The sequence below is a fragment of the Anopheles aquasalis genome, chromosome 3 (genome assembly GCF_943734665.1).
Source record: "Anopheles aquasalis chromosome 3, idAnoAquaMG_Q_19, whole genome shotgun sequence".
In the NCBI taxonomy this organism is placed as follows: domain Eukaryota; kingdom Metazoa; phylum Arthropoda; class Insecta; order Diptera; family Culicidae; genus Anopheles; species Anopheles aquasalis.
In genome coordinates, this window is record NC_064878.1 from 20,531,418 (window position 1) to 20,549,095 (window position 17,678).

The following is a 17,678-nucleotide window of genomic DNA, read 5'->3' on the forward strand; positions in this document are numbered from 1 at the left end:
TTAATTTATATCTCCTTAAATGCTCCACTAAAGTCCAAAAAACATTGAAATGTTTTCATAGAAAACTTCAAAATACGTTCTTCGATTTCATCGCTGGCTCACGTGAGGAATAACTTCCCTCCAATCATACGGGATGTTGACGTACAGACGACGGGGAATGGTGTTTTCGAACCATTTTTATGGAATGTGCGCCTTTCATCTTACTGTCACTCACGGAGATAAAATTCTGAACTCGCGGCCGGCGTAATGAAACTGTCTTGTCGGCCATCTGGTTCCATCTGCTTCAACCAGCGATCCACGGTTCCTTTCCGCTTTTGCTTCTCTCGCTTTCGTTCTCCTGATGACCAGCAGCACCCCGGATTTGGATGCAATGTGTGGTGTGTGGTGTGGTGTGCGTGGCATATGGTCCAGTGGCTGGTGTCCTGGTTTGGTCCAGCCAAAAACCAAAGGCCAAATCGTCGTCCGTCCGTCCGACCATCCGTGGCGATCTGTCCCTGTCAATCCGAATGTCTGTTTTATTTCGGGAAAAGCTGGCATTCGTTCCTGTTCGCTTTCGGTGTTAGACGGTCGATGGTGCTCGAGAATGCACTTTTCGCTCGCTCGTTCGCTCGCTCGCCTACTTGCCCTGCAAGTGGCCGTACTTTTACTTTATTGGAATGTTTCTTTGGTGTTTTTCTCTCTCGGGTTCTCGGGTTTTAACTCATCGTCGCAGGGGTGTGACGGCTGCTGTCTGCTGCGATGGCAATCAACATGCAACTTTGTTATTGGAATGTCGGCTGGAAGTTCTGCTTCAATTCTCTTCGCTAATCTTTTGGGCAATATTTCATTTATCAAATCACAATTTCATGTAGCAGCAGCATCATATGCTGTGCGATGTCCAGAGGACCAGAGAAGATTGCAAATTATAGACTCCAGCAGCTCGAGCGTTGATGCGCCGTCTAAAATGTCGATCGCCTTGACAAAAAAAAAACCCCTGGCGTGTTCGGCGGTAGCGAATAACGATCTGTAAAAGGATTGTATTTATAGCGTGAGCTAGAATTATGAATTCTCCATCTTCCCAGACATCCCCGAGACTTTTCATGCTCCCATAAATTAAACCCTTTTTTCTGTCTCTCGCATATTATTTTCAGAACGCGGCGTCTTCGCGGAGAACCATGAGTCGTCTGCACCTTCGACACCACCAGCAGCAGCAGCAACAGCAAAAGCGACGGAAACAAGGCAGCCAACAAGCGAGGCGTCCCGGCAACGCCATCACTCTTGTGTAAATAGAGGATTATTTGGTAAACAAATTCGTTACCACGGCAATCGGTGAGACGGAGAAAGAGTTTGAGTTGTGGTTCACGTGGTGGTGTTGCTGCTTCTTAGACTGGATCCTCTAGGAAAAAAGAGGAGCCGCCCGTATCCTGCGGCAACACAGAAAAAGGGGTCTCGAGAGGTCCCCTGGACCAATTATATCGACGTGAAGCCACTGGCAGTGACGGTGCCAGCGCATCTCTTACATTCCAGTTGGTCCGTCGCGGTGTGGCAGTGTTTGTCGGCATTCGGTTCGACTTGTCGGCACACGGCTTCCCCAAATGGGGCTGCGGTTACCGGTTTTTCGGTAGAAAATATGGAAATAATGACCTACGAGCTGCGTGTTGGTACAGTGTGCTAAGGAGTGTTTGTGTTTCTGTGTATTTTGTGTGTATTGGATCAGAAGATCGAGTGAAAGAATACGGACGGAAGGGAGCGTTTTGTGCGTGAAATATCTTTGTGTGATCTTCGACGTAGAAGTCGAGTGCCGATGTTGCATAAGCGTTCCCATAGAAGGTCTGTGTCGGTGTGTTGCGTGTGTTAAGTGCACGAATCTTGGAAGAATCACTCAATGAGCCTCGCTGATACACCAGGAGCCAGGAAGAAGCGTCCATCAAGTCAACCATGGATTACCGGATCATGCTGCTGCTGATGGTGTGCCTGGGATTGATCCTTTCACCGACTGTCCAAGGTAAGTGCTAGCTGTGAATGCGAAGCAAAGATACTAGAACACTTCCAAGAGTTACTACTTTTACAAACCGATTGGAGACTTTTACAAAAAGGTCCATTAAAGTTAAGTGCTCGCCCGATTTTTATGTCTCCAAAAGATCAACGATTCCGCCGCGAAACAAAAGCGCTGGAATTGGAGTACCGGAGTCACTGCGATTACGCTGCTTGAACTTTAAGCTCACCAGCAACGCCAGTAACTATTCTGCAACTTCTTAATTAATTTAACAACGTCATCTAGGTGACATCAATCAGATTAAGTACCTTCCTTTTACTTCGAAACGGTTTTGCTCCGTTCTATTGCGCGTGAAGCGCGTCAGGAGTGCTCATTATCACCGAGGAGAACCGTGGCCAGGGAGTTAACTGGCGAAAGTAATTTGTGTCGCCAAGGCGCAACCCTACACCACATTCCAGGGACAGCAGCACTAGCTGCAGTACCGAGCACCGAAGATGCCAGAGACACTTTCTTAAGACGTGCAAAGCTGACGGAAGTGGTAGTAGGAATTGTTTAATTTAATTTAAGAGCCCTCCACCACCGGTAAGCCGTTGATTTATCAGCGCCGTGGACCCCGCGGCCGTGTCCTTGGCTCAAGGCTCTCTTTATCTTCGGTAGCGACACTTCTTTTTTTTTTTGCACGCCAAGCCAAACCAAGCCAAGCATCTTGTTCCACTCAACCGTTCTGTAGCTGGTGCTGCATCTTGCAGGGGTCATCAGACAGAAGACCGACCGGTCCAGTCCCTGCCCTGTGGAAGGGTTTTTGGGCATCTCGCCAGACGCCGGAGACCTTGCACAGCAGCGCACCAATAAGAGGGAATCGCCCCGCGTTCCCGGAGGCTCTCTCTCGAGGCGGTCTCGACTTTCGTTTTAATTTATCTGTTCTGTGCGACGATCGTGAAACTCTCGATGAGCTTTTGGAGACTCCGAGGGCAGGCACCGAGGTGCACGACGTATTTCCCTGGCTCCGTTGCTCCGTGCGAAGAGTAATTGAGATCAAAGTTGCCGGCACGGAGCCGGACCCGGTCCGTGGACGTGACACAACAGCCCCTTGAACGGCACAGTCCCAGGGCGCAGCTAGAGAGATCATCATCTTTCGTTTCCGGTCTCCGGTCTCGCGGCAGATTCTGCGCTTATCGAACATCGTACGAACATCATCTCGGTGCCCCCGACACAACCGAGCGAACATCGGCGAAACAAACAGTTTGAACGACTTCGCGAAGACGTCGAGACATTTGGCGAAGGTGGTTGTCGTGGAACGGGAGAGTGAGTTTCAGTTACTAATGAATTTACTTGTGTGCAATTCTTCTGCCAGCATCGCTCCACAGGCGACAGGAGGTGCGGAGCGCGGACAGGGGCTTTGGAATTAAAAGATACTTATCTGCATAAAATTATCTTGCCCAACACCACCAGGGTCCAAGATTTTTGGGGAAGCGCGGTGCTACCACCGAGCACCGTATCTTATTTTTCGCGAAGAGGCACAGAGGTTCGTTCCCTTGGACTGTTTCGCGACGCACAACGTTGTCATCGTTCCTGCTGCTGAATGCGGTTCCGCGTGCGGCTCTCGTCTTTTGGAAGACATCATAATGATATTCATTTACTGGGGCTGGTTGGCTGGTGACCGAGGGAAAGTTTGGCTGCCTAGTGCCCTGGGATGATAAGAATAATTTCCTGGTTCCCCCGGCGTGGTGGTGGCTCCCCTTGTTAACGGTGTTGCCTGGTGTTGCTTCGAGCGAGAAGCGCTGGAAGGAGTGATGGAATTTAATGGAAATTACCCGAATTAAACGACAGTTTTCCTGGGGTCCTTGCTGAGAAGGAGGGACCCTGCCAGCCAGACGGATAGACGGAAGAGCAGTGGCCGTTGCCGTGGCCGTGGCCGTTTGCCGTTGATTACACGATTAAAAGCGCGCAGAAACCGAAATTGTGGAAATGACAATCTAAAGTTATGCTGCTGCATCCGTGGGGCAGTCTGGAGGTGGTGGTTGTCTTGAAGGCGAGCATTTTGGTGCGTGAGAGAATCGTAAAACCGGAAGCAGTAGTTGGAGTATTGGTGCGGTTTTACCACAAGTTTTTTTTTTTGGGGGAGTGTAATGATTCTTTGTCCAGTTTTCTGGGTGATTTATTTGATGGAGGTATTTGGAAACACTCCAAAAACAAATGCGGAATTGGTTTTGATAATGGGTGCTCGGTATCTATACAGTGCAAAATAAGGAACGCTTTCGTAAACCATCTCTTATCTGAAGATTTTTAGTTAAAATATCTTCAAATCAAAGTACTTTTAATATTAGAAGCATCGTTTTTGCACGCTAGTTTTACTCATTGCTTTATTTTTTAATGCATCCATTAGCTTATCTTTAGAAAATTGGCTTTATTTATTTTTGTTCTTTGCTTGACACCTTCTCTGTTTAATTCTTTGGAAGTAAATTCCATTATTGCTCACGATTGTATTGTACGAAAAATTTTTTGTGGTTTTGTCTCTTCGCCAATTTCAATCATTCTTCGAGTAAGATCTTAAGCACTTGATATGCTTGAGTTGTGTTACCTTTTTTTACTCCTTTAGAGAAGTGCAAAATTACAAACAATTTTGTTTGTTTCAAACAGTTACTAACATTCCAAAAACAGAAAAAACAAGTCACTGTTACTTGTATGAACACAATTCTAATATTGAAGAGCGAATTAAAGAACGCATTTTTTCCGCGTCCGTCCTTCGCATGCAAATGCGGAAAGCAACGAATGTAACGCAGCACAACGACTGACAGGCGCAAATAGCTTCATCTGCAATTCTTGCACCCTTCCCCACATGAAAGTTTTGCTTTAAAAACCAATTGCTTTAGTTCATCGGGTGTGAGTTTGGTCGATAAAAGGCTAATATTTCCTACAATTCCATAGCATCAACACACCCTCCAAGTGGCCAGTCCAGGAGCACGGTACAACTTTTGAAGCAAACACCATCTCAACAACAAAGCCCAGTAGAAAATCATAGACTCTGGACTCGGGAAAATGTGTGGGTTCCGAAAAATTGCGGGGAAAAAGTTTTCGCTCCGATACCCTGGCATCGAAAACTTTGACCCTTGTTTACGCGAATTTACGCTTCGCTTTGTTCAGATTACGTTAGGGTGTGAGTCATACCTTCACAACTTTCTTCCAGGTTAGAGTTGGTCAAGGTGGACAAGGAAGGGATTTCCTAGAGAGGGATGAGAAGAAGGTATCCCCTCCTTCAATATCGCTTTCTGGCTACACACCGTATGGTGCCCGTGATTGACGCATTGCTTCGGGGGTCCTTTACAATCTGTTGCCCATTATCGGAACATCGTTTCTGCTCGATTCGCCAATACTTTGGTCAATATAAAGTTGGAAATACCTTAGACCACCAGGCACCACATCACTCGCTAACTCAATCATATTTCCCATTTTCCTGCTTTCAACGTATGTGTGAGCATTAGGAAAAGCTGTTGTTGCCTCACTTTTCACGGTGAACTGTTTCGTTTCCACATTCATATCGATAGTTTCAGTTATGCGAGTTTGTAAAGTCGAAAGTTCCAACTTGAAACTCCAATTCATTCCGGCAGCGAAATGCGAAACATTTCCTTCGCTTTCGAGCAGCGTCACCAGCGACTGGTTTCTCTTTCATAAATTGCACCTTCACGAAGGGAGCGCTTTATGACCAGAACGCTTCCGCAGACCATTATTTCTCTGGTCCGGCACGTCGACTCTGCGCCTTGTTTATGGACAAACTTTTTTAATAAGAGATTTGAATTAAAAGATAAATCCTAAAATGTATAGATGGCGCTTGTTCTGTAAGAACTGAGCTCACTGGACGTGTAATGCTCCCCAGGAATGGACACAAGTTCCAGTGGCCCATCTTTTTATCGATTCTTCTTTAAAGACTTGCAGCGAATGAAATCCGCTTCCTGTTAAAGGAAAAACCCTGGAAGCTGATCCTTGGCGCTCTCCTCACCGATGGATAAATGGATGTCAGTTTCGGGTAGCAGGTGGAATTGATTACCTTTAATTCTTCATTTATTTGCCTATTGTTCCCGGACCCCGGACTCAACGCTGATGGCCATGGTGTCCATAATTTATGCCAAACCGTGCCACCCGGTTTAACGGGCTTGGTAAACATTGTTTTTCGGACCGAAAATGTCCGCCTTTCCTCGAAGTCGTCCCTCGCGATTTCTGTTGGTTTTATGCTGCTGCTCCTGCTGCTGTTGCTGATGCTTCCTTGCTTAGCGTTGCCAAAAAAAGATCAATAATTCCCTCTCTTCGGTCGGTTTCGTAATTTATGACTTGCTGGACAAGACGCTCGGTCTCTGTGTGCGTGAAGAAGAAGGTCGGTCCTTTGGTGCACATTGGCTACGAGGGAGGAGACCAATTTCGCGCTTCTACCCTTCGGAGAATTTTGGTGCCGTGGACACGACACCCGGCCACCGCATGCTGATAGTTTGTTCTTTCTTACAATTTTGGGAGCCGACGGTAGCCCTAAGATTGTCTCACCGCGAGTGCCCAAGATGGTAGCGCTCCTGCTGCGTGATCGTCCACCTTCGATTTTTGTGTTTTGCTTAGAATTCAGTTCCTTCTCTTCGGAGCGAGAACAACCACAAACCGTGCTTTCAATGCTGTTCTGGAATGGAGGGGAATGGTAGCATTAAAGTTGAAATATTCATTCAGGGTTGGCTGCGCCGACAACGTTGCAGGGACATAAAATACGAATGTTTACCTTCAAGGTGGTACACCATAAACTCTGGCGCGAAAGCCCTGGGCCAATATTTTACCACAAAAGGGTCGCCCAGATAGAAAGCTTGTATTGTATTGTGTTAAGGAAGGATTTGCCTTTTTTTGTAGTAAATAAATAGGGAAATTAAGGAATAAGATGGGTATTTTTAGAAAAAATATAAACAATGGTTAACAAATAGAATACAAAATAATAATCGCAATAACAATGAACACAACAAATCTGCAGATGATTTAATCATTGCATTACGCAGCTTGTTAGCCAATTTTAATACCAATTATGTAAATCAATTGTTTTCAAATATTTCTTACGTTGTTTTATGTATACTAAGCAACTTTAATTCACATTAAAGTGTCACTGTCTAAGTGCTATCTATCATTTAACACCTTGCAACATTAATAATCAAACCCAATCGATAGAGAATCACAATGATCACAGAAAATTGCATTTTCCAATCGTATTCTATAATTGAAAAATGGCAGAGTTATCAAATATTTGCATGTTTCTTTACTGATAAATAAAGACAATTGGCGGTAATTTCGCATAAATGTGATAAACATTTTGATTTGCTTTATAATGCTTTAGTTAAACAGATCATCCTAGACCATTTGCCTAAGAATATTCATATATTTTTTCACACTTCTGGAGTTTGTTTGTTGTAGGAATACTTCATTAAAAAATCCAAAATGAACCAAGCTGCGTAAAGTTATATAGTCTTTTCTGGGTAAAACCTTATCATCCATTGTTCTGAAGAAAAAGCAACATAAACAGCTTTTGTTATCCCTTATCCAGCTCACTGTTTTATAGCTCCCGACCTCCGAGCAACTTTTATTGATTTCTTCCTGGATCGATTTTCCCATTGTACTGTGCTCGACGTTGCTGTTTACCAGCAGCTTGCGACGTAAAACGTCCTTTCCTTACATTACATATCGTCCCTAATCTAACAGATCCCCCTTTTTGGGTCTATGAGGGGTTGAAACACCCCCCCAAACCGAACACGCACGTGTTTCTACCTTCGACATTGTACACCCCGATAGGGTGTCTGCCTCCCCAAAAACAGCATTTCCACTGCAACACCCCGAAACGGTCGAGGACGTGTTAGATTCTTTTTCCGTCCGACCAACCGACCATCCCACGTGCAACCATTTAGACCTTTCATTCCATCCCCCTGCCATTCGCGGCTCGTTTCGGCTGTGGGCCGTGTTATCTTGAACTTGATCTTGGCTGGCGTCGGTTGTGGTGGCGGCCCACGAACCAGGAAAATGGGGTTATGGAAACCGGTCGTTCGCTCGCTCGCTCGGCTCGGTTCGGTTCGACCGCTGTCGCCACACCATCTGCTCGTCGGTCAAAGCAGGGGGGAGCACCTCCCCAATCGGACCGGACATTCGGCTCGCATATTTTCCACCCAGGGATGATGGTGGCAGGACGATATACAACTCCCGCATACCTTCTCGTATTAGGGTGCTTCCCGACTTTTCCGTCGCCATTTTCATCGACCAACCGGCCAGGTCAGCGGCCAGGATGGAAGAAATATGCGCCTCCATTCGTCCTCGGGGCGAACGAAGAAAAATGATCATTAAACTCATTTTCCTTCCGCTCATTCCGTGTCCTTTTTCCACCGACTTTTCCTAGGGAGTGTTCGTTTTAGTCGGTGGAAAGATAGTTGGAGCAGCCGCTGCTGAATTGTCTTCGGTCGTGCTCCTCACCGTGCGCCATGTTTATGCGATGGAGAAAGGAAAGCTGGAGCAGTGGAGTTGAAGGAACACTTTTCTTCATTTCCCGCTTTCCCGGCCAGGCCTTTGAAGCGCCAAGGGTGACCAACCGCCGTCGGAAGTACGTGAAAATCCCTAACACAAAATCCCCTCAGACATGCAAGCGCATTTTTTTTATGTTGTTGCTGCTGCCGTTGTTATGAAAAGCGTCTCCACCATCTAGCCACTAGCACCAGCACCTGTCTGGTGCTGGTGGAAATTGTAACAAAAAAAAAAATAAGGAACAAATGGAACCCAAATGAAGGGCGGAAGTTATTGTCCGGAGAACGGGAACACGCGCGCGCTCGTTCGCTTTGAGCGCGGAGTGAAAATTCGCTTTTCCGTTGGAGCACGATGATGGTGTGTATTCGGTTACAGGACGCGTCGTCGTCGTCGTCCCGTTGCTCGTCCTTTTTCGCCAAAACGCCACCGCCAGTGACCGAGACAAAGAGCGAGGCGAATACACAGCACCCAGGGCCACCGCCATTTGTGGCCTTACTGCCTAATTTGCTCCCTCACGTGATGTGCATTCGTGAAACGTTCTGGCGCTGATGGTATACTCCCGGGCCCGCCAGAGTGTCCCTGGTTTGTGTATTGTTTTTGTTTGTCCTCCAGCCGCCTCCACACACCTTTGGAGTTTGGAGCCTGTTTGGGGAGGGTAGAATGTTGCTGAGGAGATTCCTGCTTCTGTTTCCTGGTGGTTCGCGTTGTGTGTGGTCTGGCGGTGTCTCTCTATCACGCCAAGGGTTTTGTTTTCAACACCCCTTTAGACGGAGAAGGAGCTCCACTTCGCGTCCTGTCCGTGTTTGTGCAAAAAAGCGTCCACCGCTGGCAGCAGCAGCAGTAGGTGTTTCAGGTGTTGAGTTGAGGGAGGTTTGTTTCCCCCCCGACCGCTCTACCGTTTTTTGTTACATTTTATGGAGCCTTGGTGGAGGGGCTGTGGATAACTTTAAGTTTTTCCACGCCTCTTGAGGCGCTACTTCGTATGCCAGCGTTGTATTTGTAATATTTGTCGAGCGCGATTGTGTCGCTTTTATCTGCAAAGTTTTGATGACTCTTCGCTTGTTTTTTGCTTTCTGTTGGAGTGGAGAATACTTTTACTAAATTAAAGAAATGAGACAGTGTACGAAATGTTAAATTAGATAAACTTATTTAAAGTAGCAAATACTATAGCCATTGTCCATACTAAAATAATTATTGTGCATCTCCAGATTATTCGGTTGAATGAGCAATTGGGTTTTATCCGTTTATTCTAGTGCTCCGTTCTATTAATACATTTCCAAACATAAATAATGTTCTTAGCTTATATTAAGTGGAAGCTTTGAAGCTGTTAATAGTAGCTTTGAAGCAGTAATTCGCTTTAAAGGAAAAATGTTAAACGTGATTTAGAATTTATTTACAAACATAAAATCATAAAAAGACTCTTATATTTTTTTGTAAAAATTGTGAACTCATTCTCAAAAAGTACCAAATGATGCTCAATCTCTTAAAGCATCGAAACAAACACTTCTTCGTGACAGAATTTTCTGTCCAAAAATCCCAAATTAAACGCCATCCAGGTTTCGAATACATTCCTCCCTAATTAAGATGAAATCAGTAAGTTGGTAATTTCATTGCTTTCAATAATGACTCAATCAGCAGACCATTACTTAATCAATTATTGATTCGTCAAGGTGTGTTCCGTCATTTCCGGCCCCGTCTATCTCTTCTAGCACGATTCTCGCTTTGCTCCATTCTGCCTGTATTTCCTCTATCCTTTCAATCTTTCCTGGTGCGTATGTCTCAAAGAAATCACTTATTAAGCGGACTCTTTGCTGCCGGCGAACGCGTCCGCGTTCGAACCTTCGAAAGGTGGAGAATGTGTGTTACTGATTGAATAATGTTATTCGACAACTTTATGACACGCCGGTCGGGCCATAAAAAATAAGATCGGCCGCGCACCACCAACCGAACGTGTTCCTTGCTCCTGATCCTTTTCCCCCCTTCTCCTAGAAGGGACAAGGCGAAAGCTACGGGTGCGTTGATCGTCGTGAAAGGTGGATGATCTTTATTTAAAGCTTTAATTTGGTCGACGACGACGACGACAACGACGACAACGACGTCCAAAATACTGGAGAGGCCACCCCGACAACCCCGGCAATCCGATATGATCAACGTGATTAAGCGAATGAGCCATAAAATTTTAACCTCGAGCACCTCGAGCGACCGGGGTGCAGTCATCCGGGCAATTCGGGAATCACTTTTCGATTCCGGCGACGAAGGTCTGTCCTGGCCCTGTCCTGGTAGCTTGTGCCTCACTGGTGGACTGTTGGAAAAGGCGCCTGGTAATAGGCGCTGGCCGGTGTTTTGAAGGGAAAGGATATCGATTTCTCTCGGCTTGAAATGGACGCCTGGAAGTCCTGCAAACGGAGAGAGAGAGAGAGAGAGAGAGAGAGTGGCTAAGAGATGGCTAAGGAGCGGTTTATTTGCATCGAATTTGGCGCACCAATGCATCGGTGCATGCTGACACATTTTTTTCACAGAATTCTGCATTTAATCGGCACTGATCCGCAGGGTTGTTCGTGTCTGTGTTGTCACTGAATTACGATCATTAAGAAAACAGAAACGGTAAATTGGATATCAATTTACGCACTCTTTAACGTAACGGATATGCGGGATTTCTTGTCATCTGGAGTGGAGTGGATCACCCAAGACGAAAAGGCCGAGGACTGCCGGTCGAACTGGTGACACATATTGTTTTCAATTTTACGATTGACTTTGATTCGCTTGATAGGCGCTTGTTCGATGGGAGTTATGAAATCCTGGCAATTGAGTGATTAAGTTTCGTAAAATATTGTTTGTGGGATGAGCCTCGGTCTAGAGCGTGGGAGGATTGCAGCCTGTTCTGTTAAGCTGTTATCTTAACCTTTCTCCTCCATTTTAGCTGGGTATCTTACCGATTCGGAGGTTATCCAAATCGAAGATTTGACGAGAAAAATCTCTCTTCTTTTACTTTAATTTTATTTTATACAACTGTATCTTTTCTTTTGACATAAACATTGTATGAGTAAGCTAACAATAAGGTTATCTGTATTGATTAAAAACTGAAGATTATGTTTAGAATTGCGGATTGTTGTTGCTATCATAGAAGAGGAGCTGTTTGTTTTTGATGCTCATTCTAAAGTAAAAGAGTTGTATATGCATAACAAGCGAGCGATGAAGCTGTCAAAAAGCACTTGACATTTCTTTATCTGGCAATGCGCTCGAGGCACGATGAAGTATTGCTACATCTTGCATACCGCAGCTCAATCGCAAACCAACGGTGTCGAAGTAATCGGATTAGTCTGTCGAGATGCGTGGCGTGAGAGGCGAGTGTGAGTAGTTTTCCCTTTTGCTTTCCTCTGCCCAAAAACGCACTTCTCAATCGTGGATGAATTATGCCGCATGCCACTTCCCACCCCGTTCGTCGAGTGGGATGTACATGTGGTCTGTGAGCGATCATAAATTTGAATTAAGCTCAAGTGTTAAGTGCGCCTTAGAGGGTTAGGCGAAGAAGACGCAATAGAAGAACCTTTGGATGTGGCCCTTCGGCTATACGAAAAGGCCAGACATTAGAAGAAGAAGTGGTGGCTCATTTCTCATTCCGGGCCGTATCTGTACAGCTGTGGTCTGGTTTTTTCGAAACTTCTGGCCCCACCGAAATGTGTCGCATTAAATTGCTCCAAGAGAGTCCGTGCGGTGCAGGAACAAATGGTGGCCCGAGAGCCACCGCATTTGTTTATTGATAAATTGTGACCTTTTCGAATGAGAAGCCCTTCGCGTGATATGGAGAGAGAGTGGTGCTGCTCAGCCGAAGTGATGCTGGCCTCTTATGGGTGGAGTGTCGTAAAACAATTCACAGCGTCAGCAGCAACGCGTTCACATGTCGCCGCGTTTCACAGGGAATGCCTGCACGGCACAGGACGGTGTATGGTGTGGCTTATATCATACCCGTGATTATGTTGTCTGAAGAAGTTCACACACCACGAGAGGTCATAAAGAGCATTTGCTGGGGGTTTTGGGAGGACATGTGTAGCATCATATGAGCAGCTAGGCTTTGAATTCATTGTGAAATAAGTCTGTACAACAGCATTTATGCTGTTTCAGTGTTCTCTCTTCACACAACACAATTTAATAGAGAAAGACATAATTTTAAGCATTTAAAACACTTAACAACTGAAGAGAGATGGCTGTGATAACTCTTGTCACTGATATAATTTTATACCAAATAAGTTCTAGCATAAATAATTTGAGTAGCTAGTTTACAGTACGTTCGCTACTAACGAATCGTTAATAAAAGTAATGCAAGTAGTTATTAAAATGCTGCAAGCGTATAATGCAAAGATGCAAAATAATCTTTAAGCTTATTTTTGGATGCGACATCTATGGAACTGCACGTGATTGCAATATGTTCCACATGTTTTTGGCGATGAGTAAGAGAGTTCTTATGCATACTTATCACCCGTTTGGATACTAATGTTTATACCAAATGATGTCTAGATAAAAAAAAATGTAGTTCCAATGTTAATACCGTTTAAAAAAAATTGAAAAGAATGTGCGTCTTAAAATAGTACGATTGTTAAAATCAATACCCTTTCACACGGGCAACCATCAGCAAGCGACAATTAAAAAGGCAATTGCGAATGCCAATCATTTGTTTCGAAATGCAATTAAATGAGGATTTTAACTACGAAAGTCCAAAGTACTCCTGGTGCTACGGTTTGTACTACGTGCCTACAATTTAATTATTTGCCTCCAACATGATGCCTGATTTGTGACACTCGATGGTGGTAGTAAACAGGAGACAGAGCATAATAAAAATACTGAGGGGGGAAAAACGCTCCACCCCAGTACCTGATGTCTGTACCTGCTGGCGGAGACTGACATTGTCTGGCTGGTGGTGGCGTTGGGTGACATACCTGGTACGCACCTGAGCCTCTCCCCAACAACAAACAAACAGTACGCCCTCCGCCCAATAACTGTACGTTGTATAGGCGTAAAAGAACACCACAACCAGAGAGACAGAGAGAAAGGGAGAGAGAGTCACGGTTATGTTGTGTATTTGCATGCGCTACATCACTTTTTAACTATCCACACGGCCCTGTCGGACCTACGCGGGGAGGTGGATGAGGATGTTCTGTTGTCTGTCTGCCTGTCCTCTTTGTTGGTCCTCTGGCCGGGCTTTTGGCGCGGTTCTTGATGTCGCGTTTTACGCTCGTCTTGTAATTATATTTGTATCAAACCGGTGGGGAGTCCAGTCCCCACGATGTATTCGTCGTCGTCGTGCTGGTGTCTGGACACACGGCAGGAGCATTTTTATGGCGACGCCAATTCGACGTGCCTCGGTGTTAACACAACCCGGTACACACCTGATTTTGGCAGCGATTCTCCGCGGCCCTTCGGCCAGTTATCTGCGTTTTCTGTTCTGTTGTTTCGAGGGAGAAAGCTCGAACACCAACCACGCACTATCTCCCTCCTGCATTGTTTTATGAGTCACAAATGTAACAAATGAGACCCTGAAGAACAGGACGGTTCTCTGTCACATCAACCAGCACGGTGCTTTCTGCCACCGAAAAAACGAGCGACTCTATCAGTTCTGCGGTGGTGGTGGTGTTTTTTGGTTAAGGTACGCATGTTGCGTCTGACTTTCTCTGATTTACGATGGATAGTGTGTACCACCGTGTTCTAGGACCCTCGACCGCCTCTCTTCCTCTCGCTAGCAGGACGGCCAGGTTTATGGCATTTTTATATGGGCCCGCATTTTATCGTGTTTCGGCAAAACATTATGCCACTAATAAAAGCGTTTTCATCCGGGGCATAGTTTTGCGGTCCGCGCGCTGCGGTCATTACGATCGTTGGTTGGTATGTTGCCGCCGATCGTGCCAGGCTGACTGGCTGACTGGCCGACGGAGATGGTGATTTTCGAACCATAAAACCGTTTCTCAGCCACAAACGTATCCTACTACGGTTGGCTGTTGTTTTAGTGACGCAGAAAGGAGCGCTCGCGCGCGCGCACGTCCCTGGCCCTATCAGTGATTGTGGCGGCGGCGAGGAGATGGTGTCTTTTACCGCTACAAACACTCCGAGAACTGCGGGAGGTATGTTGCTAGTGAGGGCTTACGGGCGAACATTACCGGAAAGCAATGGCCTGTGAGCCTGTGAGCCCGGTGAGTGAATTAGCATGACATGCAAATGAGATGTGTGAGGGATAGAGCAAGCAAGAAGAGATTCTCTCAAGCATATCGTTGCCCGCCGTCGCCGTGTGTAGTGATGAGAAACATGAAAACATGTAGCGCGTGTAAAGTGTCGTGGGCTTTGCTCTTTTTTTTATCGCGATTTTCCAGGAATATCTTGAAGGTGTTCGTCAATTGCTGGACCGGCTTTTGATGGCCCGGTGCTGCGGTACCTTCCTAATTTACCGCTACTACATTGTCATTAATGGTTTTTGCTTGGTTTTTTACTCTTTGGTTGTTTCTCGCGCTTGAGGCATGCGTGCATTCTATTAACACTCTCAACTAGAATGTGGAGGGGCTTTTTTGTGGAGCATCTTACGCCGTTATGCTCGTTACTTGAGGTTGGTGTGAGGTTTTTTCACGCTAAGGACGCGTGGTAAGCGTCCTGCAAGATTCATGCTTGAAGATAGTTTAGCAAATATCCTCTACCTTATTTGTTTTTTGAAGAATTCTTTATTTTTTTAGCTTGTTGTAGAGTTAATTTTAATTTAAAAATATTTTAAATTAGATAATGGTATAAGATGAAGAAGTCGTGCCCATCTTTTGCTATTTTAAACATGTATCGATTGTCCTTTTAATCAGAAAAACATTTTTGTATCTAGAAAAATGGTTCCTAAGAATCAATTAAATTCTCAATCAGTACGCAATTTCTGATCAGCTCTAGGGGGCATAGGTCGCTTTCGAGTGCACCCACGTTGCGTTGAGCAATAGTAGATTGTCAACAAATCGATGCCCTACGGCCCCAATTAAGCCCAATGGTTTCTCATACGATTCTTGATTTCAAACAACATCTCTTTGGTGTTAAGATAGGTCCAGATTGAATCTGAAATAATGAGCTTTCATTCGAGCAACGTTACTCCGAGTTTGTCGATAGCCGGAGGCAAGTGACCTAAGTAGTTTTGTATAACGTTGTAGAAATGGTTGATTGGATGTTTTGATGATTAAATGTGCTCCTGATGTGAGTTGACGCAGCATTCATGTTATGCTCTTTGCAGAATGTTTTGTATTTCCGTAAGGCCTTATTATTTCTAATTGATTGTTCGATTTATCCTTCAGAACACGTTACAGTAATGTGATGTGATACAAGTGATTATTTTGATGCATATTCTTCTTGTATTACAGTAATGTGATGTGATACAAGTGATTATTTTGATGCATATTCTTCTTGTATTACATTGCATAAGTATTTGATTTTTTGAAAGAGAATTTTAAAGCTTGTTTAACAATTTACCTAGAATCCCTCAATAATTGTTCCTAGCATAAATACTTTGAAGTTTAAAAAGGATTATTGTTTGATATTAAGTAGCTATTTATTTAAACAGCAGCCAAACGGGGTCGATGACCATGTCTGTTCTATTTAAAAAAAAATCCAATTAAACGTCTATCGACCTACTTGCTGCAGCGTCTGATGCCGCAGATAACGTACAGACAACATAGAGAAACGAAAAAAAGCGGAAAAAAACTAATTAAAACCACGCGCACAACACCCACCATGGTGCCGTGGAAGGAAAATTCGCACAAAGAATCGTCTCAGAACGCAACGCAAATTGATGATTTATCGCTACCTGGAAACTTTCTCGTCCTGCCAGGTCCTGCGCCATGGAAAGACTAGGCACCCTAGGTAGATCATAGAACTCACCTCGCTTATCTGCTTGTTCGCCGAGGGCGTAGAACGTAAGCAGGATGAAAACTCGTTACTTTTCTCCATTGTTAGTATGTTGCTACGGCAAAAGTAGATTAACGAATTTCCCATTTATTTGTTTATGTTTCATCAACAACAACTCCAACAAAAAAAAAAGAGCGGATGAATGAGAATTTTTTGCTGCTGAGAAAAACTAAGCATATCTAAGTTACTAACCCGTGCAGAAACTAAGCATCAACTATCTCGTCAGGTGGCGCCAACAACAGATTACTGTTTTCCCGGCTTCTCCTGATAGTGCACTAAACTTTCTCCTATCTGCTATCACCTGAAGCCCCTGAAGCAAAGGAAAGTGAAAGCAAAGTGGAGAGACACTTGGTCGGCGGTGGTGGTGCTGGTCGTTGCATCGCTGCATAGCATAAAAGCGTCCCACTTTTTGCACGTCTAGTCACGACTGCCTCACGGGGAATTTGTCAAAGTGTTTCCGTCCTATCGTGCTGTTTATCGTGCTTCGCATTCTTGGCTGCTCTGGCCACCATGTATAGGATGCTGATGATGATGATGATGATGGGTGGTGGCTTCGTTGGTCACTATGCTACGTGCACCTGAGGGGCGATTTGAGTTGGCACCTTAAGCGCTTCCGGACCAACGCCTGGCGCTTCTTCTGCTTCGGCAGATCGGCTCGGCTAAAGCGCGTGAATGGGAGGAGTGGCAAACGTTTGTAAAAGGATAAAGTTTCACTCCGCCACCCCTCCACTAACATCCACTACAACTATGCACGACTGATCCCATGGTATTTAATTATTAACGATGTAATTATGAATAATGTGTCTAGTTTTGTAATTAGATTACAAGCAAGCGTGGCTGGGTTGAACGTTATTTTGCGTAGCACGTGGGATGCAATAGTTGTAGAAACTTCATAAAGCGAGCTACTATTTTATGTTACTTTATGCTCCCTTCTTAAAATGATATTTTACACAACAACTTCTGCTAGTTGGTTCAACTAAGGTTCATTTAAACAAACCAAGAGCAACACAACCCAGCACAGTATCTCGCGTGAAATGCTAAAGGCGCCGAACAGTCACTGACTCCGTATGATAATGTATGCTATCTTACATTGGATGAAACATCGGCGTGCAATTTCAATCAGCATCAGCCATACCTCCGGTGTCCTGCGGGAGTTTTGCTGGCAGTAATTGCTAGTGTAGTCCTCGGTTGGACCAGCTGTGTCAGCGATAAATTGTAGCTTTTGGGCAAATACCTCAACGGTATGTGCGCGATTATGGCGAAA

General features: G+C 45.0%; 1 protein-coding gene across 1 annotated transcript in view; it reads left to right on the forward strand.

The window, feature by feature from the left end:
- The first annotated feature begins 1,338 nt into the window (after window positions 1-1,338).
- LOC126577753 (protein sax-3-like) overlaps window positions 1,339-17,678 on the forward strand; it is a 55,873-nt gene continuing 39,533 nt past the window's right edge. Inside the window, exon 1 of the mRNA XM_050239627.1 lies at window positions 1,339-1,984. Coding sequence (XP_050095584.1) covers window positions 1,918-1,984 — 67 coding nt within the window. The 5' untranslated portion in view covers window positions 1,339-1,917. The remainder of the gene's footprint in view (window positions 1,985-17,678) is intronic.